Source organism: Diadema antillarum, unplaced genomic scaffold, assembly GCF_040938485.1.
Source record: "Diadema antillarum isolate AM-2024a unplaced genomic scaffold, OU_Dant_1.0 seq00001130_RagTag, whole genome shotgun sequence".
NCBI lineage: Eukaryota > Metazoa > Echinodermata > Echinoidea > Diadematoida > Diadematidae > Diadema > Diadema antillarum.
This window is the reverse complement of record NW_027271943.1, coordinates 298,606-321,757: the sequence shown is the minus strand read 5'-3', so window position 1 is coordinate 321,757 and position 23,152 is coordinate 298,606. Positions and strand designations below refer to the sequence as shown.

Here is a 23,152-nt window from a genome sequence, read left to right as displayed (position 1 = left end):
TCCACCTCCCAAGAATGTATATATGATATGCTTGTAAAGCAGGGGTATTTAGCATTATCCTCTTGTGTATAGACAGATTTTTCTTGAAAAAACAACAACAACAACAATAACAACAATTGTCGGTTGTTCGTCATTGACAAAAGCCTGTCAAAAGTGACAGCGATTTTTTTTTAATGCAAATGTTCATAGATATTACACCATCAATCTTGTCATACAGGACTCATTTATTGCCTGGCAGTGACTCACATTTTAATGAGTGTTCGAAACAGAGCCAGGAATTCAAAACAAGAACAAGAACAACAATGCACTCATTCAAACCAACTTAAGAGAAAAAGATTGTTTTTTTGTTTGTTTTAGTTTTCCCTTTGAATGAGTGATCACTTATTATAATATCTAGCAATTGTGTGTATATTGTGCGTGTTGTGCAATTTCCATGTGGTCGGAGTCAACTTTATGCCCATGAAGTATAACCGCTTGTATTTTTAGAAGATAACTCGGGGCTCCAATTTTAGCTGTAGACCAACTTCTAAATGTTAAGGTCTCACATTTTCGGTCTCCCACGTGAATAATGACGTATGAGAAAACGGTGTTTTGATAGTTAACGTGTCACATTTAAACCATGTCATTCAGAATGTATAATGTATGCCCCGGTGCTGTTTGTTTTATGTTTTCCCAGCACGCTTGCTACAGTGCTTCACAGACGTACCACACGATTATACAAAATAAACAGACCCACGCTCCGAAATTAGATTGGCCCATATAGAGCTGAAACGTGTGTTCTGATGGCGTTAAACGAAACTGTCGAAGGCTCTTTCTTCTTTTTTTTTTTGTAAAAAAAGAATGATGTATTCCGTCAAAATAGAATTAACAATATTTGCTCTCGAACTTCAAAACAATTTAAGTACTGACTAATCTTATTCATAATCTGTTTCGCATCCAATTTAATAGGTCTGTCTCTAAAAGATAAAAGTTATTCAATTCATTTTGTCTTCGCCTAAAGCGTGATTCTAGTCAAAGGCATAATCGTATTTCCACCATTATATCAGGTATTGTGTGACTGATTGTGACTGTGAGTCACATTGATCCGATCCTCCCCCCCCCCCCGCAAAAAAAAAAAGAACGAAAAAGTGGATTGCATTGACATAAAAGTGTTGTACCAGTATGGTATTGCTATTTAGATTGTCAGAGGTTTCCCATTGTGCCGCGGCTAAACCGTTGGGCATCGTACATGATTTATTGGATTTATATTGGATTTCTTAACGTTAAGGTCTCTTTTAATTAGGTTTTGTGTGTCCGCATAATTTCTCGTTTTCCTTGTTAACTGGTTTCTTGTGTTAACGCCCTCACGAGTCCTTCACAAGAAATAAGAACCCCAGAAAAGATATGATATGCCATGCGTCAAGGATATGGTGTGTACAATTCTGATACTTAACACGGTGTCAACGTTTTGTTAATATGGACAATGGCCTTCCAATTAATAAAGCGCTTTAGTCCCATGAACAGTATCGATCATGGCAGTAAATGTGATGGATTTCTGCTCTATCCTTCGTCATAATCAAGAGACAGACACGCCGAGAGATAGCGAGAACGGAGAGAGTAACCTGATGTGGGTGTGAGCGTGTGACAATGTGTGATGATCATACATGTGTGTATGTGTGTATGTGTGTATGTGTGTGTGTGTGTGTGTGTGTGTGCGCGCGCGCGCGTGTGTGTGAGTGTGTGGGTGTGTATGTGTGTGCGTGTGCGTGCGTATTTCTTGTTTTTAAGGTATGTGTATTCTGTTTACTCATGAATTATTCGTACGTGTGTTCTGAGTTGGGAACGAAGTCAGTCATAACTGCCTTCCTCGGTGATAACCAAAATTCCAAAAACGAGATATTTTTGGAATTGAATGCTTTAGAATTGTGTGAGTGTTATCAAATCACTACTCAGTATTAGTTTTCATGTAAGTATATCCTCTATCAAATAGGTTAAAGCAAAAAAAGCACAATGAAGCTCAATCAAAATCCGACTGGAGATGTAGGAAAGCCCTGTGGCCCGTTGCATAAAACTTACCATTGAATTTCAATGGTAACTACCATCAAAATTAGGCATCACAGCCAATCAGCATCACGGATTATAAAATTTACCGCTAATTTGAAGACTTACCGCTAGAAAGGAGCGGTAAGTCCAGCGGTAAGGGTTTTATGCAACAGGGCCCTGATATCAGAAAAATTTCATGACTGAAAGTGACATTAGTCGCAGCCACATAATTATGCAAGTATAGTTGAAGCGATGTACTTTTACTTTTGGGTGTGCTTGAAAATGGAACACAGAGGCAACGGAGGTTTTGACCATTTTTCTGCATCAACAGAAATAAGTGGTAAAACATTCTTTTCGAGCAACTTGGCTTGCAATTGGTGTCTAGGCTCAGTCATGTTATAACAGAAATAAGAAAAACATGAAAAATATAAAAAGATTGTAAAAAGGGACCTATTTTGACCGTCAAGATAAAAATAATCTTGTTTTTTTTTAATACCTTCAAACTTCCATTGATTCTTATTAGGCACATCTCTCTAAGGCTGGAAATAACGTTTACATATTATGTGTGTGTGTGTGTGATGGCGTGTGTGTGTGTGTGTGTGTGTGAAACAACGCTCGATACTAACTTTTTTCCCTCAATGGGCCAAAATCATCAACTTTCATTTTTAGTGGCCCGACTTAAAAACAAACAAACAACGGTTTAAACAAACCATTAAAACAATCAGAAAATCATGATAATTATATTACAAAAATAGCACGTTTCAGTGAGGGCTTCAAATACAACGTGCTGTAATTCGGAAGTAAAAAAAGGCAAAACGTTACAAAATGCGAAATAATCTAAATATATTGATTCAGACAATAATGAATCACGATTGTGTCAAGATTGAGGGGCGTGATAAAAGGCTTCAAATTATCACGTACTGAGCTTTAGTTTGAAGACAAACGGCAATCAGACAACACTTGTCCTGCCATCAATAGCTAAAATGCATGCAGTATTGAAACTGAATTTAATATTCTTCTTTTTCTGGACGAGAAAACACATAAATCCCATATAATATAATGTCCAATAATTTCAGAAGCTTCCAACGTTCCTTTGTTTACAGTCTCGGTTCTTTGATCTGCCTCACTTTATTTAAAACAATCTATCGTTATTAAAGTAACAGAAAAAAATACAGTTGGGAGAAAAAAAAAACCTTTAAGGTTTAGTGGCGGTCCAGAATGTAAAAGAATAGCCATTCAAAACAATATATCAATTCAAAAGATCAAGCGGCACCCCCCAAAAAAAAACAACAACAACAACAACACACCAACAACAAACATGGTATATCAGAATGATTCCGAGAATTCATGCCAGGAGGTAGATGAGATATTGTAACTTAACGAAGGGATAAAAGACACATTCTCTCTTTCACACAATCACACACAATATATACTAGTATATAATATATATTATATATATATATATATATATATATATATATGTATATATATATATATATGTATATATAATTATATATATATATAATATACACGTATATATATATATATCTTTATATGTATACTTGTATATAAATAATTATTATATAACGAGGGAGACCTAGAGAGAAATAGACAGAGAGAAGTTACTTATAATCCGTCTGTGATCTCCGCAAACAGCAAAAACACCGTTCATATTTCCATCCCTCTACAAGGCTTTCTACGAGTAGTCACGTATAGGTCAGAGCACAGTATGATTGTTTTGTTTCATCTCGGCTGACAGAGGGTAAATTGGATCGAATTATAGTGAAACATCGACAATTTCAATAGAGATGAATTTAATATTGTTAGCCCATTCTTCAAACGACTCTTGCAATGACGATTGATCAGTACTTTCTGACATCGTATCGTAAATACGATGGTTTCAGCGTGGTTAAGTCATTCAGGCCTGTCTACATGAGTTTTCTGTCATTATATTTTCCTCTTAAATAAATTGTATGTTGTATTCTTTTTATCCTTTATTAATAGGTTCATTATTCCCTATTATATGCTCTATATAGGTCATAAATCAGTACGACATTGGTAGATATACTTATCTGTACCGAACACAATTTTTCCAAGTGTGTGTGTGTGTGTGTGTGTGTGTTTGTGTTTGAGTGTGTTTTCGTGTTCTTTTTTGATGTCGTTCTCCATTCAATATTTCATTTCATTTATTTTATTTTATTCTATTTCATTTTATTTCTTTTCATTTATTTCATTTTCAACAAAGACTTTCAATGTACAAAATACAGCACGGAGAAAAAAATATAATATGCATATTTTGCATACATCGAAATAGTATAAAGACAATAGATTGAGGAAGAAATAAATACATGCTATCGACTGCATCATGTTGAACATGTTGAAAATGGAGGGGAAACTATAAAACAGACCTTAGAAATACAAATACAAAAAAAAACAGACCTTAGAAATACAAATACAAAAAAAAAAAACAGACCTTAGAATATGCTTTCCCTTCAAACCCATTATCAATAAAGTACGAAAAATATAACCATGTGCGGACAGGCAGACGTGTAAATATAAAGTGAATAAAACACATGGAACACTAACGACAAAAATAAAACCTTATATAAAGCCCTTCACAAGGGCTTTACTACTTTGTAATATCACACAATAGATTTTATATCCTACCCCCTTTCAGACTATAGGGATCGGATATAGTGTGTGCATATGCGACGTTTTTATGTGTCTAAATGCTCTGTTCGTATACCGTTACGTTTTATATATAATTACATGTTGTATATCGAAACGATTGTTTGAGCAGCATTTCGAGTTACAACGTGTAATAGGAGGACGTAATATATCCATAGAACGTTTATTTATGTTTGCATGGCCTCATACCCATCGCTAGTATGAGCAGGCGGGGCTTATTCGCGGGGTTTGCTAGGGTTAACACCAGTACCTTAAGGCCTACCAGGTGAATGCACCGCAAAATCACAATTCGCAATGTCCAAGGAAAGTTCGTACTGTGCAAGAAAGAAACTGATACATATTCATGGGCTACTCGTGAACCATGACAGTTCTTAAGGTCGTGATCACTGATCTCTCTACTTCAGTAGAAATCAGTGGGTCTGATAGATACTACCATACGATTTATGCATAATTATCAAGACCTTGTGTCTGAAGGTCTCATACTGTATCACTAATTTGGGTGCCAAACAGTGCCAAAGTCACATTTGGGCCTATCCGTGTTTTATCGACCACCAGATTTTTTTTAATGGTTTTACCAAAATTTGAGGATTTGATTCTAGATCTGGATGATGCAACTCTTCCATCCTTGCGGATTTTGAGATATTCGAGATGACTTGCATTATCTATTGTCCACCCCAGTCCTTTTAGAACTTAAATCCTCGACCATAATGGAAAAATACTTCGTGTCAAGGTTCCTTTTTTGGGGGATGACGGGTAAAGTTAAGTGTATTGAGACAGTCACCACTTTTTACAACTTGTTGTAAACATACTCACCAGAAATCTGGGATTGTGGTTTCGGACAAGAAAGGGTCTAGTATCTACGCGCCTAGTCTTTTTTTTTTTCACGTACACAACATAGTGTGGTTTTGTTGTTTTTGATGGTGTTCTCTCATGATTTTAAGGGAAAGCGTCTGGCAAGAAAAGACTAGGCTAATGGAGGATCATTCATGCAGAACACCTAGGCGTCAATAACAGAGATGCAACCCCCGGATGTTTGGGCGGAATTCTTCCTAGTGGTCGCCATGAGTAGCACAAGCCCCTCACGCAACCTGTGGATACATCCATCACAGGAACAAACACAACTGTCATGCACACAACCACCATCACCACCATCCACACTCACTTCCAGCAACCACACACCACTTCCACAAACCCGGACAAACCCAACGGCGAAACTGCTGAAGCGTGACGCGCCAAGTATCGGTAGCCCCAAGTACAGCATTTCGCATCACATGGCTGCTTTCGCCAACAGCGAAACTGCTGAAGCGTGACACGCGAAAAATCCTGTAGCCCCGACAAGTAGGTATACAGCAGACACCCAATATTTCACTTTTCCTACGTTCACTACATTTCTATACCTCCTTCTCCAACTCAGTGTTAGAAGTCAGTGTATTTTCTTCTCCAGCAGTCATGCATTTTGCCGGCATACAACGGAATCAACATGATCATCTGAGTACCGAAGCCAGATTTTTAATCTAACCTTATTAATTTCCTGTCCCCCAAGTAATATTCTGTGATGATTTTGCCCCATTCCGAGGGTGCTGGACCCGAATCTGGATGATGCAACTCATAGTAAATCCACAAGTCGTATCAATTTGCGATTTCACAACTCAGTGCAAATTATTGGTCTCATATTTTCCATTTCATTTCATGTCATTTATAGTTTCTGCATGGTACAATATTAATCAGCGAATCACTTTCGAAAACACGATAATACACATTGATTCATCATCAATCGTGGCTGACTATGTACATGAGTGGCAAGGAAATCATTGTGAGAGAAAACAGAGATATAATAAGAGAGGGGGGAAAAATCAAAGTACCATACGTAGTATCCCTGGAGTAAGCCGAGCTCAATATTTTAGGGTCTCATTAAATACACAAAGAAATAAAAACGATGTATATGCATGCGATAAGTCGGTGTATCTGAAAGCGGTGAGAAACCAACTATATGATCTTACAAGTAAGAGATCATAATTTATGTTGCTACTGAAGACTTCCTTACTTACTCGGTTGCTAACTTCTCTCCCTCCCCCGTCTCCTCGTTCTTCTACTTCTCAGTCTCACATACACCTTCAAACACTTCAGTGCAGCAATTTCTCATATGCCATAATCAATATAATTTGATAAACCACGGTGTTAAATGTTCAGGTTGAACTCTATTTCTCAAGTTACTCACTCTCTTCTAAAAAGGTTCTGCGAGATGTCTTTTTTTTTTTTTTTGGTTGGTCAAGTTCGGCTAGGTTGACCCATTTCACTTATTTTCAGTCCTCACGCAAAATCAGTGTGTGCGACTTTATATTCGTTTTGAGGTGCACGGTCACAAATGATCAGAATTTGTGATACACGATCTAAATATAACAAGAAAGTGTCGTCTGCTTCCCCGTATCCTATGCTCTCCAATGTGAGTTGTGTAAAAGGAGCTTAGGCAAGTATATAAAACACACACACGCACACACATAGACACACAAACACAAAGACACGCACACAGACAAACACACAGACAAACACACTGGCACACACACACACACACACACACACACACACACACAAGAGAGGGGAAAAAACCTGCTGCTGAGAGCATTACTGCAGTTTTCTTTTTACATTTCATTGGTTAGTAAAGCTGATGCTACTTCACGAGAAAGCGCTACGCCAATACTTATCATCGGTAGAGGGAGCTATAAGTGATTTATAACAACCAGCAACATGCTCATTCGTACAGAAATTTCATAGATTTTGTTCAAGGTTCTCTGATTCATACTTGTCTTAAATCCATAAGAAATGAACGCTTTCGCCTTTTTATTTCATTAATGTACAAATAACCTAGTTTGAAGCAGAACATTTCACTCATTCGACGAACAAATCTGCTAGTTAAAAAAAAAAAGCATACTACGCAATTTCCGTCAAGAGACCACAACATTCTTAACTTGTATCAGAATATGAATCTGTTCGCAGAACATCATAATTTCTATCTTTTGGGACTGCATTTTCAATAGAAAGAATTCTGACGGAGACTGCAAAAAAGGGGAAGGGGTGGTTATCCGCTTTGGAGGCATAAAGTGGATTTGGAGAAAAAAAAAATGTTACAGAAATGAAAAAAAAAAAAACTAGCCATCTTTGCAAGTCTAAGACAATTATCATATAATAAATCACCTCATCAAATTCCGGTTTATTAAGATCAACAAAGTGCGAAATATGTTTTCAAGATACAACAACGGAGTTTATTTACAGTTACATCTCCTTGGAATCGTCTCGTATATTGCGATTCATTGATGTTGTGTAACTGTATGAGAAACACTTCTCGTATACTATCATTTGGAATTTTCTCTTACACTCTAGACTCGCCATAGTTTCACTTTGTTAATGGGGTAAACAATCGTAGCGTCTGTATTTAAGCCATTCCACCAGTAAGTGTATCTACTAGACGATAGAGAATAGGGGGTGCTGTTCATTATTCCGAAGGTTCGTTAATCCGAAACACACAAATTCCCTATACCTGGAGGTTCGTTAATCCGAAAATGACAAAGGGTTCGTTATTTCAAAGGTTCGTTAATCCGAAAATGAAATAGGGTTCGTGACTCCAAAGGTTCGTTGATCCGACAATGAAATAGGGTCCATAACGAACCTTCGGAATAACAAACCTTATCACATTTTCGGATTAACGAATCTTCGGAATAACGGACTGTAACCGAGAATAGGATGGTGCAAATACACATTACACTTCGTTATTCCGAACGTTCGTAATTCCAAAACTGAAATGAGGTAAGGTATGAATTCCGAAGTTCGTCAATCCGAATGTGAGTTAAGATTCATCATTCCGAAAGTTTGTTAATCCGAAAGTGAAAAAAAAAACCAAGATCGTTATTCGGAAGGTTCTTGAATTAAAACAAAACAAAACACGAGGTATAGTTCATAGTTCGTCAGAAAGAACCATTTTTCCTTCTGATGAACTTAACTTATTTCATGTTCGGACTTTTGAATATCCGGAATACCTCTGAGCATATGAAATGAATTAGTCTTATAGATGGAAAGTTGTCTTCGAGGAGACCCGATATTTTATGTTTTTACCCACTCCAGCATGCATACGGATCGAGGGATGCTGATGAGAATTCCTGGTGTATCAAGCCATGAGTAATCCAAAGGAACAAATTTCAATATTGGAGGCTACATGGGTGCATTTCACCCACACGTGCGGTTCCGGCTTCCAGTGACGTCATTACACTCAATATTGAAAGGTCATAGTTATTACAAATGTTGCCTTTGCTTTGTATGAAGTTGCATTATAACGATTTGTATGAGGAGTATATGGTAGCTTTAAAAGCGGCTCGCTTAGGCGGATAAGATCAATGAACGAAATATATGCGTTTTTTAGGCCAAAACCTATAAGGGCAGTATTGTTTCGTTTGTATCGATCATTCAACCCTGTGTTTTCGGATGCTATTTCTATCAATTCACCATGTTTGTCCAGAACTCGTGATTAGAATTTTATTCACCAAAGGGGAAAAAACAAAGAAAACAAACTGTTATCATTTACACATGTTAAATATATCCATACAATTTCATTACATTATATGATGTTTGATATGTGCGCTCCTTCCTTGAGTTCAAATCAATCAAATGTCGACGAATTTGATACATGTCTTCTGTTCTGATGGAGTGTGAGATACAAGCAATGATGGGTAAAAAAATAATCAGCAATATATATGTTTCCTATTGCTGGAAACAGAGTTACACTGAAATAAGCATCAAAGTTTACAATTTTGGCAATCCAAACTACCCTTGGATGAAATTTGGAAAGAGGAAGCTTAAAAATTTTGAGTTCCTACTGCTTAAGAAGTAACCCTCTATTTGAAAAGAAAATCAGGATTTGACCCCCCCCCCCCCAAAAAAAAAAGAAAAAAAAAAGAAAAAAGAATCTATCGTTGTTTGCAGCAGTCATTCTCAGCTCTCATATAGGCGTAAGCCTTGACTTAGTTTTACGGACCAAAGCACTTACGCGGGACGAAACACCAAATTTAATCATAACGGACGAACGTGTCTGATTCAATTACCAAGAATTTGAGACTTATTTGCGTGAATATCAGTAAAGACAAGAATACCAAGACTATCACTGGATGTAGACGTCTGACATTTATCATCAAACTCGCGAGGAAAGAAAGGTCCTTCAGGAAAAAATTGAGGCCTTTATTTTTTTCCTTTTTTTTTCCGGCTGCCCATCATAATGGCTCCTTCATGTCCAGGGAGAGAATGGTTAAATTTGCGCCCTTGAGGCTGATTTCTAAGTATTGAGTGCGGAAGATCTTTGCAGAAGCAAAACGTACGAATCAATATTGTCAATGCAAAAGCTCGGATTTACTTCCGTAAAGCGTTAGAAGTGTTCACCAATATTTGTGATTTGTAATTCGGATCTATTTTCGGATTAACGAATCTTCGGAATAATGAACCTTCGGAATAGTGGTATATAATACATGTACTTATTATGTTTATTGTTGTACGTGTCTCATAATAATGATATTTGATTTTTTTTTCGGGGGCCTAAGTAATACAAGTCATGCTTTTGATTTAGTCTCTCCCACGTGGGTTCTTTGACTCAAAGTGTTTTAAATGATGTTATTAGTTCATGTATTATTGTTTCGATTATTTTTGTACATAAAATTGGACAAAATATAATTGTACAGTAATAATTGAAATAACCATTGTAACTAAGTTATGTTTGTTTCATACTTTTGTGAAGTCAAAGTGGAAATAGATTCAGTTCAATTCAATTCAAATCAGATCAAATCAATAGTGAATCATAACCAATCATACAACTTTCTGATTTCATACCCGAGTTGAATGATATTTCTTTCAATTTGTATATTTGCTCCTCTTAATTTTATGTAGTTTAGCGTGAGCATCGGTTAACAGTGACTTTAAGGACTTTTAGAAGAGCAAAAATTAGGGATAAAATTTTCAAAAGTTGAACACACTCGCACAAAAAACACACAAACGCACCACATACATACATACATGCATATATACATACACAAACACACGGATATTCCTCCCTGTGTTGCCAGACGGACAAATATCCATCCATTCTTTTTTCTGATGATAAATATTGTGGTATGTAATTATGTATATACCTGCATCTTTGTCCGCTGAGAAAGTGCTAATGTTTATAATGATTATTTAGGTCTCAAAATATTGTCCGCCTATACCTTTCCATACTGTTATTCTGGAAACTTGTCCAATGAATGTTATGTTAAAGAACCGCAGTAGGGGTCTACAGCTCTAACGTGGTTTTGATTTTGCATAGAAAGAAGTCTTCAGCATGATCCATCTACACTTCATTTTCTATCTGGCGTTGTATTTCATTATACGTAACATTGTTTGTTACGTAATAATGATTGGGGAAAGATACGACGTACATGATGATATCACACAAGCACACTGCAAACAAACTGATAAACATAATATAGATATAGAATGAGTTATATCAGAGAATAAGCTGGAAGAGAGAGAGAGAGACTGACAGACACGATGAGGAAACGGTGACGGAGAATTAAGAGTGGCAAAATGTCTTCCGAAGGACTTATGATTGCTACCACTTATCATGGAGAATACATTTCGAGCGAGGAAAGGGAAAAGTGTCCTCATTCTTTGTCAATAGTATTCTTCAACTTCACTTGTTCGCAGGTTTCTCTTCTTCTTCTTCTTATTATTATTGTTATTATGATAATAAAGATAATGATAATAATAATAATGATAAAAGAAAATAATAATGATAATACTTATTATTATTATCATTATTATTATTATTATTGTTATTGTTATTGTTATTGTTATTGTTATTGTTATTATTATTATTATTATTATTATTATTATTATTATTATTATCATTCATCGCGTTCTTCGTTCTTGGCATGGTATCGCAGCTTTTGTCTACAGATTTGTGCATTTTTGTTGTATCATTTTTTTTTTGCATGACCAACTGCGTGTGTATGTATGTAATGTTTCTTGTCAGCATATTTTCCTGGTACAGACGGCTTAGTGAATATTGACGTCTATCTTATAATTATTTGTATTTCTTCTGCATTATATAAGCACTGTTGACAATATGCATTTATCATAACAGCCAGCAAATGTTCTTATTCAACATAAATATATTTTAGATGAATAGTGTTATTGTTTACTGAGTGATCCACAATTACAAGCTCTGCATGCTTTTTAGTTGATCACTCTCTTCCATTGATTCATTTACTTCGTTGTCATTCTTACAAAGTATACATTGTTTGTTTTATAAAAACATTCATTCGTACATGCATTTTGTACGTACTTTATAACTTGTGGGCCTATACTTCGTTCTTTCTTTGCTTGCATGCTTTGTATTATGCATCGCTGTTTGTTCGATGGAAATAATGTACTTGAATTGGAATTATAAGAATAAAAGATGATTGTATGGTCGATTGAAAATTGTGTTTCTAGTCAGAAAATCGGTATTTCCTACCTGTTTAGACTGTAGTTAAAGCAAATGATATCCCCTTTGTCAAAGAAGGAAGCAAGGTTTTTTTTTAACCTTTGGATTTACTTTTGTGTTAATCGTTTTACTGAAACTCTTCCTGAGCATCTTATAATGATATCTAGCATTGTGTTTTGAAAATATCGTCATGCATATTTTTTGTTCACAAATACGTGATTATAAACATCTCAATTCTTTAATCTGTGATTTGTGACGCCTGACGCTTCTTCATCATCATAAAAAACCCAAATATTTGATAAACCAATCATTGGCGCTTTTCCTCCACAAGCAAGAACATACACGAATGCAATAAATTCCCATTAAGTGATAGAACAAAGTGCTGGCATACATGCCCAGTTCCGGCTTTGCGGTTTCCATGGTGATGAGTTGTCCAAGAAAATGTCAATCAAAGTCTGAATCCTGGCAGAATACAGAAACGGATATCAGTCACGTTTCCTTCATTTCGGTTGGTGCATTCATACCGAATAAAGCGGCTTGTAAGTCTTCAAGACAAATTAGGAACAGCAGCGAAGTTTATTTTCTTTCTTCTATACTTGAGATATTGCTGTTTGCTGATTAAGCACATGATTACAAGATTAGATTGAATAAATGAATGAATGCATGAATGAATGAATGAATTAATGATTTTTATTACCAAATTTTAAGTTCAAGTTTACAATCACAGATAATTTATACAATCATTGAGGATACAATAATAATAATAACACAATTAACAGGAATACAAGACATGAAAGTATGATTCAAACTTATCAACAATATAAATATGAAAGTACAAACATATTTACAAATTTGGTAAAAGGGTCCAACAAATGGCAACGCTAGTGGACGTTGGCCCTTGAATACAGAAGAAGAATATATAAATTCAACAAGAAAATTATTTACATTGTAAACAAGTGTATTTACACTATGTACAATATTAAAATTTTGAAATTGATAAGTGTACTTACATTACTTATATTACTAGAATTGAAGTTTTTGCTTTGTGGATTACAAAATAAACAAGTTTATTCCAATTATGTGTATTCTTCCAATAAATTCTTTTTGAAGACTTTACAAAATCTTTTACGAGAGAATGTATAACGTAAATCAGTTGAAAGATTGTTCCATATTTAAACACCTGAATATGCTATTGATCGCTTCCCTACAAGTTCTGTTCTGACAGTTTTTAGTTTAGAATTGCACATTTCTTTGTTTCTTATTTCGTATGTATGGTCAATATGAGAAAAATAATACGATGCTTTATGAAGTTGGATAGGTTATCATTCATTGATCATAGATGAATATTCCAATTAGGTATCTATATTCCTTAAATACATCCAATAATTTTAGTTCATACAATAAAGGTGCTGAATGATGCCTGAAACTTTGGAATGTTATCACTCTCGACATTCTCTTTAGAGAGAAATAGATATTAAAATGATATAAACAGTACATGTATTTCGGCAAATGTGAAATAAGATTAAATGATATAAAAAAGGGGTAAAAAAGAACGGCTCGGAATAATTTGCTGGAAAAAAAAAAGATGGCGATAATGATAAAGCCTTGCACCTCAGGGGCGGATCCAGGAATTCTGTAAAGGGGGGGGGGGCGTGACTAAAATATTTCTGGTGCCACTTCCGGTTTTCATTTAATTTTTTTCTTTTTATTTTCATTGTTTTTAACGAAAATTAAAGGGGGGCGTGCGCCGGTTGCGCCCCCCTCTGGATCCGCCACTGCACCTCGTGTGTATCACACAGTGACACTCCTGGCGCAGAAAGGCAAGACGGCCCAAGGTGTATTTTGTTTGTTTGTTTGTTTGTTTGTTATTGTTTGTTTGTTTTTTTGGCATTGCTTCATAAGGATAAAGCCACGAAATTAAACCTAAAAGCTACTGGATCAAAAAAGGTTTTGATCTATTTCTTGAATAGAGGGAATGAGGTTTCCATCCTCAGTTTCACACGCAATGAGTTCCAGAGAGGAGAACCAGACCGGAGCAGTATGAATGATATTGGGAAATCCGGAAATATCACACCTTCCAGGGAACTGTAAGGTCCCGCTCTAAGAACATCAGCAGTGGATTAACGAATACACCGGGTTGGATTGTTTAGGTCTACTTGAATAGGCCTGTTGTATACTATTGTAGTTTCTGAAGGTATAACTTTAATTGTTGTGTGGTGTGAAGAATGCTAAAACCAAAATGTACCTGATTGTACAGCAAACAGTGTTTTTTTTTTCAATAATTTCGCATGACAAAACATTCATCTTGAATGTATGCATTCCTGCGCACAATATACATTCAACAATGCTTAATCAATAGCAGCAACAAAATCACATGTCAAAAGTATCGTGAAATACACATAACAAATTGATTACACCTGCACGTGTACACTCAACGCACTCATACATTTCATCAGGGAGAGAGGGGTTGAGAGAGGGGCAGAGGGAGAGATCATTCCCCTCCAATTTCTTTCTATTTGCTCATATTTCTCATCTGGGTCTTAGAAGTCGTAAAAGGTTGTGCAGAGTTGAGCATTATCCGCCACCAGATCCAATCGATAAGCTATAAGCATGTTTCGCAAACGAGGGACACAGAATTATGGATTTCTTGAACACTTCACAATTGTTGCCTAGTGACCATGGTCATGTGATCAATCAATTACCTCTGGGGAAGCCAACATGGCGGCGATCATGTCCGCGACGAAAATGGAGCACCGAAACAAAAAGTTCTGATAAATCGTCGACAGTGTTCTAACAAGCCAAGCGAATTCATCGTGCCGAAAAGAGGGATCATGTTTTCGATTTCGTCGTAATTCAACGTGTTATAAAGTGTAAGCTCACATAATTTAGTAGTTTTTACGGGCAAACAAAGGTTGTTTACATCAGCCACTTTGGGTTTGTAAGTCCTTCGATGTACCACCAGCAGCTTTTTCAATGGTGGTGTCGGTGGAGCTTTTGTGGGTAGCCGCTCGCTCGCTCTCATCTCGGGCGCAGTGCAGTACGGCCCGCGTGTTCGCCGAATGCTTAGGCCCTGTGCGTAGTCTCCTAGTCCAACATGACTTTCGTTACGGAGTCTCCCTGTACACTGCGTAAAGTGCCTAATTTGTGCATTCCCCCCCCCCCCCCCCCCCATATATTTTAGCTCCGACAGTCCTGTCATGGATTGCAGGAGATAATTTATTCTTCTCTAATATTTTGTCCAAATTTCTTGAGTTGTAAACACTGGGATCCTAAGTTTCTAGTTTCTACTTGTTCAAGTTGTCGTAAATTTAGATCTAATTTACCGTTGTATAGACGTCTAACCCTAGCACTTAGTTAACGTTACATGTTGATGTAGAAAATAGGTTACTAATCTAATTTAGTTTTTTTTTACAAATTAATTTTACACTTTAGGCCTGATACTTTCTTTCTTTCCTAGAGTCGCTAGACATCCTAAGTTAGAGATTAGAATAAAGTCTAACTTAGAACCTAACGTTAGCAGAGACTCCAACTATCCCGTTTTCGACGGGAGATCTCCCGCCGAAAACCCATTTTTGCAAAATCTCCCGTTCTCCCCGTTTGAGATTTAATTTCTCCCGCCCTGGCTCTTTGTCTCCGGTTGGAAAGGATTTCTTACATATTTCTATCGTATGTTGAAAAAATAAGCCTTACATTTGCCGACCTAGGGCCGTGAATTAGACGCAATCAAGAAGGGCAAGGTACCTCACCCAATTTTCCATAAAGACAGTAGTTAAGAACACCCACACAGCGATGGGTACAAACAACTTCCGCCTGTCTACGGAGGAGAGCGATAACGTCAAAAAAACAAAAGACGACTCTGGACAAACGGATCTTTCTGTCTAGAACAATACAACCATTTGAACTCCGCTGGCTGGGTACCTGCTGTGCCCCATGTGCTTAGAGAATTCCTTCCAGTTGTGGATCAGATGGTGGGAATTGATAAGCATGATTCCTGACATTTTTTTTTTTTTTTTTCTGAGAAGATTAAAATTCATATTTGTGACATACCTGTAATAGCTAGCTGTAGCCTAATTTGGAATTGCACATTTCAGATGATGTGTGTGTCTACCTAGACATGGTGATCAGGTTTGAGTGATATTGGGATGTAACTCTTCATCCAATAATGGAATATACTGTGTAGACACGGAGAGCTGTTAAAGGAATGACCACATACAATGTAGAGTGGACATCCATGTTACAGTCTTGATATGTGCCAAAACTAATGTTACCCCACCTGTAGGTAGTCCTGGTGTACAAGGCAATCAGCAGCACCGTGCACCAACTCTAATGTCCTTGTACAGAACTTTGTTGTGCTATGTACAGGGATTCCATGTCATATAACCATATTCTCTTTGTTGGTAATCTTAGAGTGGATTGATGAAAATGGCTGTACATGTATTGAATTCAGATTTAAAATTTCTTAGAATACAAGTAATCATGTGAAAATATTTTCATTTGACCATACATGAGAGAGAGAGCTTTTATACTCTTTACAGTGAAAGTGCCTTGGCGTTGCCACAGTATTGTAGTGTATCTACATTGTACATTGCATATTTTCTGCTATTCTTCTGTTACCTCTTTGTGTGTTTATTTCTTTTGTTTTTGTTTTTGTTTTTGGAGAAATAGGTTGAATTATCTTTGATGTCAGCTACTTGGAGGCTTAAATTTGAAAGAGTCATATTACACAATCCATTTTTGAACATGGGCATGTCTTTGTAAGCAAGAACTTGGCAATTGTGACTGCCTTGTACATAAAATATTACAGCATGTCTTATAATGTGTGTGTGTGCAATTCCCCTTCCATTAAATGGGGACTGATTATACAATTGAAAGAACATCATTATGGTAATTGTCTCACAGTGTTTAATACTGTTTTTCGTTTTGTTTTGTTTTGTTTTGATTTTGTTCTTGTTTTTTACTGTGAATGCAGCCTGATCACTACGAGCACAATGATGATTAATGCTAAAGAGTGCACTGTTAGGATGAACCACTATGGTCACATCCTAGATCTGTTTAGAAGCAAATGTTCAGCTACAAGTTAATCTCAGGGGCAATGCCTGTAAGCTGCTTTGGGTAAACCGAAAGTGCATCACGAGATTTTAGTACAAATGATGCATTTTGTCACAATATTCTGTATCGCAAGAAGTCAGTAATTGCTCCGTAGTAGATTAGCCTTCAGACTTTCTCGTGTGAGCTAGGTCCCTAGTTTGAATCCATGAGCAGCGGATTTTATTTGTGGTATGTCCCTAGGCAAGGCATTTTATCCTCATTGCCTGGTCTCTCGCAGGGGACTTTATAAGCTGTTTGTACTCTGGTACATTGTAGCAAGCTAGTTATGAGCAAAAGTGCTTCCTTATTTTCCATGTAGAACAAGCCTGAGCACAGTCACATTTATGTCAATAAGTTTTGAATTCAAAGACCTGTGCCCTGTGCTTGTGCTACTGTGATGAAAGGCTGAGCAAGTTCGCAGATGTCACCGAAAAGGTACGAGTTTCAGACACAGTGTGTCATGAATTGTGTTGCCTTTTTATTTGAAGAGTACCTTTCCGTAAGATACAAAATCCACTTTTGAAGGAAAAACAAAACAAAACATGATATCTATTTCACATGCTTCTATGTGCTGCATAGTCACGCAATGACTTCTCATAGGTATATCAATACTTTGAAGAGTTTACTGTATGTGACTGCTACAAATGAATACATTTCTGCAATAATGTCCAAGGTGATGAAAAAATGGATTTAGCACCTTTTGGAGAGGTACTCCTCATTTGAAAAACAACAAACAAGCCAAACAATGACAGCACCCTGTCCTCCGATTCTTTGCCCGTAGATGGATGAGGGGCCAGACGAGATGCGACAGTGGTCCCCATCAATGGTGGGCACCATGTCGGTGATCGACAGAGGGGATGCCCCGGCCCAGCTGGTTATAGAGAGGAACCTGAAGGCTCAGGCCCAACGACAGGCAGACCATACCAAGGAGGAGCTTGACCGCATCACTGGTCGAGTGGACAAGGTACCGTATGACTCAAACTCCCAAAGTTTATTTCCAAAACTCCTGTCTGATTGTATATGATTTTGCAGTTGTTGGCACTGGAGAAGGCAAGCTTTTTTTTGCAAAAGTGCCCCCCCCCCAAAAAAAAAAAAAGAAAAAGAAAAAAGAAGAAGAAGTAAGAAATAAACTCTCAAAAGACATATTTTGACACCGCAGATATTTATTTTAAAAAAAAAGTTTCAAAAAATTTTGATGGTGGAAATACCAATAATCAATCTTTATGAAATATGTTAAATGTGACCTTTTTTGTTAGTTTGATACTATTTGTATTTCAATACAATTATTTCATGTAAACTCTGTTAACCACACAATTATCAACTTAACTGCAGATGTGGAAATTTTTAAGTGATCTACATCAAGCACTGGGACAATTTTGATAACTTGTCTGTTGCAGATACAGAGTAACACCTTTCATATGTAACACCCCAAGCAAAAGCGAAAATGCTCTTCGCAACAAAGATGAACTGTGACGTTATTTTAATGTTTGTTCAGTCGTGTGTGACATTCCTGAAAATTTCTGTGCTGCAAATCATTTTATGTGTACAATTCTTTAAAGTTTCAGTAGCATGGGGAGACTGAGTGCAAAGGTTAGCCCAACTTGGACATATTTGAGCGTCCTTGTAACAAATAGTTTATTAACTTTTATATGTACAGCTGAAGAATCTCAACTGGAGTTAGCTGTTACAGATGAGCATAATGCTTCAGTACACATTATATGCGTTGACATGCAATTTTGTTCTAGTGGGCCTGCACTAGTTGCAGTTTTTCCAAATGTCAGTGAATGAAGATCAATTCATTCACACCAGCCTCCCCATTATCCCTATAGCAACTGAAGATTCTGTACATTATGGCCTATCGCTCCCTGGAAAGCTCAGCAATATTACTCTCATATGGACAACTTTCTAAATTCTGCAAGACAGATCACAGCATGTTTATTTTTGTCTATTATAAGTTATGTTTATTTGAAAGCTTATCAAGACCCTACCAAGAGACTTGTGTGTCACAGAAATAATTCTGACATACTTGTGTTAATCTTTGACCTCATTTAAATGACATAATTATATATTCTAGATGAAAACAAAAATAGAAAAGCACAAAACTACATAAAAAATGGATGGGCAGTTTCGGTCAGTTCATGGAGTAATCTGATGGGCAGTTTTGGGCGGTTCAGTTACTAATAGGTTAAATAGTGACACATTATTACTGTTAACTCCAGTAAAACCACCTGATTTCTAAGATATAGATGGATATTTGGTGTGTTGTTGTTTTTTTCTAAATACCTTTCAAATCTGTGTAGTTACTGTTAATGTTCTGTTGGATTCATTAATCCACGAAAGCCCCAACAGCAAACATGACCAATGCATTTAAATTAAAACATTAGATTTAAAATCTAGATCTACATCAATAAAGTTGAGAAATTGTGTGAAGCATTTTGCTCACATTACTGTATTACAATGGCATTCTGAACTTGTTATTCACACTCGTTGGAAGTGGGATACATCACAGGTAATTGATATAGGACCTTTGTAGTTCATGTCCATTTTCACTTTTAATAAAGGGTATCAACCCAGACTGTACCTCACTGTGTGAAAGAAATGAAAGTTTTCTCTGATGATGGTCCAAAGTAATGATAAGAGATTTAATATGTCGTCATGTTCTCCACCCCCTTTCTTCTTGTTTTCTCAGGCAATGGCTGCATTCGAGCTCAATGAAGAACTAATGGGAGACAACAAAGCTGCACTATTTGTCCCAGATCTGGTACGCTGATCAAAACTTACAATCTTCTCTGTTACTTTTCTTATGCATGTGACATTGATATTTATTAATGTAGCAATTTGCACGCACGCACAAATAACATTGAGCCAAATCATGTACATGAGTCCTTGGATGATGAAAAAAAAAACCTAAAGAATCACCACTGTATATTCTGTTTGTCAATCTTTTTAGGAGTTTCACAGCATCAAAGAAGTATATCACCAACTAAGACATTAATGAGCCTAATGCAAGAAAAGTCATACAAAATTCCATTAGATTTGATGTTACCCTTGAAGGAAAAAGTAAAGGTCTATTGAACAGTGACACAACCTTTTTCTCCTGCGACAGTTGCTCTGATCTTATTTTCTCCAAGGACTTTGGTTATGGTTAGGTTTATGATAAAGGTTTCAGGTTGTGTTTGATGGGTTAGGATTATGTTTGTAAATAGAATTGATGTTTGGCTTAGCATGCAGATATGTGTATGTCATGGAACCCTGTTGAAGAGCATAGGCTGACTCTTTTGCTGATGTGCGGAACAAGAAGGGAATTCAAAACTTGTGTGCAATAGGAAGGTGTGCAGTCAATAATATTCTGAACTAGTAAAGCACTCTGAGAGCGCAGACCTCTGCCAAAGTTCTTTCAATCGATGATCTTGCTCTTCTTTAGAGATCAATGATTTCCACCTATATGCATGCTGAAAAATTTCATGATTTCCCTATATAAGAAGCCTTTGTTACGTCATAAACCCTCAGCTGCGCGGCGCGCCTCGCCCTAGCAGAAACTAGAGCACGCACATAAGTGTACATATGAAACCTCCAAAATGCGCCGCTTGAACTCCAAAGTTCATTGACCCTAGCTGCCAAAATATTGAAAATCCTTCATAAAATCCATAAAAATTTCTGGATCACTACCAAAATTGAATCATCTGTTTCTTGTGTCATTCTCGACCTTTCTTGTAACTTTCATCCAAATCCCCATGCACAACTTTTTGAGTTGTTTTGCACACGGACAAACAAACGGTCATGAAAACATAACCTCCTCCCTTGATGTAGGTAATAACCACTGCAAGGGTATTCTTTATGTTGCATCGAGTACCGCTGGTGTACACCCCTTCAATCTGGCACTTCATACTCTCTGGATTCAAGTGAATTCTACTGTAATGAAGAAGAAAAAATTGTGCATGCACTTTTTTCTTTTTTGTGTGTGTGTGTGGAAAAGTTTATGATTTTCAGAAAGTTGTTCTTGCATTTAAGATAATTGGCAACAGCCTAAACAGCAGTGTTTTGTCTTTTGAAGCAACAGATACTGTAATCTGGGGATTTTATATTTATGACATAGTGTATAGCATCCCATGACAAGACCGTGTGTCATTTAGAGTAATGTAGGGGTTGAAAATGTCCATCAAGTTTGTAACATTCAAAAGTGTATGGCTTGATGTCTTACTCATGTCGTGGCAGTAACAGTCACAGCTCTAAGTTAGTTCGGAGTTAGCTCATGGGCACATTGGTACAAATTACCTTTCTTCTTTTTTGTCAGTGGGTTAGGGGCACTTCACTCATCTTCAGAGCAACACAATGCATAAGCTTTAGGTAATAATTTATGGGCTTCCTCAATCCTGTTCAAAGAATGAACATGCACAGACCGGATGACCAGAATGATCCATCAATTGACATTTGGGAATGCATAAATTTCATTATTTGGCATTGAATATATTTACAATCTCTTCCTGTAGATATTGCCTGATACCACTTCTGCTGTCAGGTGGCTGTGCTGTCAAGCAGCATTTATAAGGATTACATGAATGATCATTATATCACAGATGCTTATTCCAGTGAATTTAAAAACCAACATGCCTGTTGGTACGAATGACCATATTTTTTCTGCTCATGCGCAAAGTAGAACTGCAAACTGGCTTTACTTATGAATGTACGTAGTTTGATATTGAGTGCTCAGTTGAGTACAGGCTGGTGGTATGCAATAATGGCGATGTTTGCCTCCTTGCTTCCTAGCTGGAACTGGAGAAGATCATCAGTGATGCCATCCAGAAGAGGAAGTACCAGCAGCAGGTCATGATCTTTGTCGTCGGCTTTGAGGAAGTGACTGGCCAGAGACTGAAGCTGCTCACTCAAATCAATGACGTAAGTGTCGTGGTGACCAGATATGCGATCATTTCTTACCTGTCTGCTTGGATACTGTATGCATCTGTCAGAGAGCTCGCGAGTGAGGCCACCACCATTATGGCGATCATTTCCTGATTTCTGAGATATGAGGCTCTCTTCAAGGGCACCAACCCACATTCAACAGTTTGATTGAACCAAAAAGACAGCACAGACCATGGAATGATTTTGTATTACAATGTATGTGAATGAGAGCAACAGATGCAGCAAATGTTGGAGTGAAATAGGACAATCATTGCCATTCTGATGCTGCTAAGTTACAGGGTAGTTGATAGGACATCCTCTTAACCCGCTCCTTCCGGGAACCTGGTATGCCAGGTTCCCATAGCATCACCTCACAGATGGGGAGTGGGTATACCAGATTCCCAAAATGTAATTGAGAGTGTCTGCATTTGTAAGCCTCTTTCATATTAAGTAGGATATGGGGGAGGGGGAGGATAATACCCATGGCTTTCCTGTTGGCTGATTATGTTTAAAAGAAAAGAAAGGACAATAATGGTGCATGTTACATTGAAATAAAGGCAGTAACTTCAGGGGGGCGTTTCATCAACGAGTTCGTCGGAGGTTTTCACCGACAAATTTGCTATCAGCCAATCAGACGCAAGGATTTACACTGACAACTGTTAAAAGCTAATGAAATCCTTGCGTCTGATTGGCTGATAGCAAATTTGTCGGTGAAAACTCCGACGAACTCGTTGATGAAACGCCCCCCTGGGGAATGTATGTAAATAATTTATGTGATTCACAATGACATGTTTCATGGAGAGGAAATGTCTGTAGCATTGTCGGTAGTAAGAATTATGTATTTTATGGAGGTAAGGATGGGAGGCAATGATGACACAGGCTGATGGTGCTGTTTACCTGATTTCGAGACAATATTTTTACACCAATGTCTTTATAAACATCTTAAAAGTGAAAGGG

General features: G+C 37.1%; 1 protein-coding gene across 1 annotated transcript in view; it reads left to right on the top strand.

Moving 5' to 3' along the window:
• Positions 1 to 14,923: 14,923 nt before the first annotated feature.
• The window catches only part of LOC139744034 (uncharacterized), a 63,849-nt gene continuing 55,620 nt past the window's right edge, over positions 14,924 to 23,152 (top strand). Inside the window, exons 1-4 of the mRNA XM_071654496.1 lie at positions 14,924 to 15,078; positions 18,078 to 18,260; positions 19,986 to 20,057; positions 22,064 to 22,192. Of these exons, the coding sequence (XP_071510597.1) occupies positions 18,078 to 18,260; positions 19,986 to 20,057; positions 22,064 to 22,192 (384 nt within the window). The 5' untranslated portion in view covers positions 14,924 to 15,078. The remainder of the gene's footprint in view (positions 15,079 to 18,077; positions 18,261 to 19,985; positions 20,058 to 22,063; positions 22,193 to 23,152) is intronic.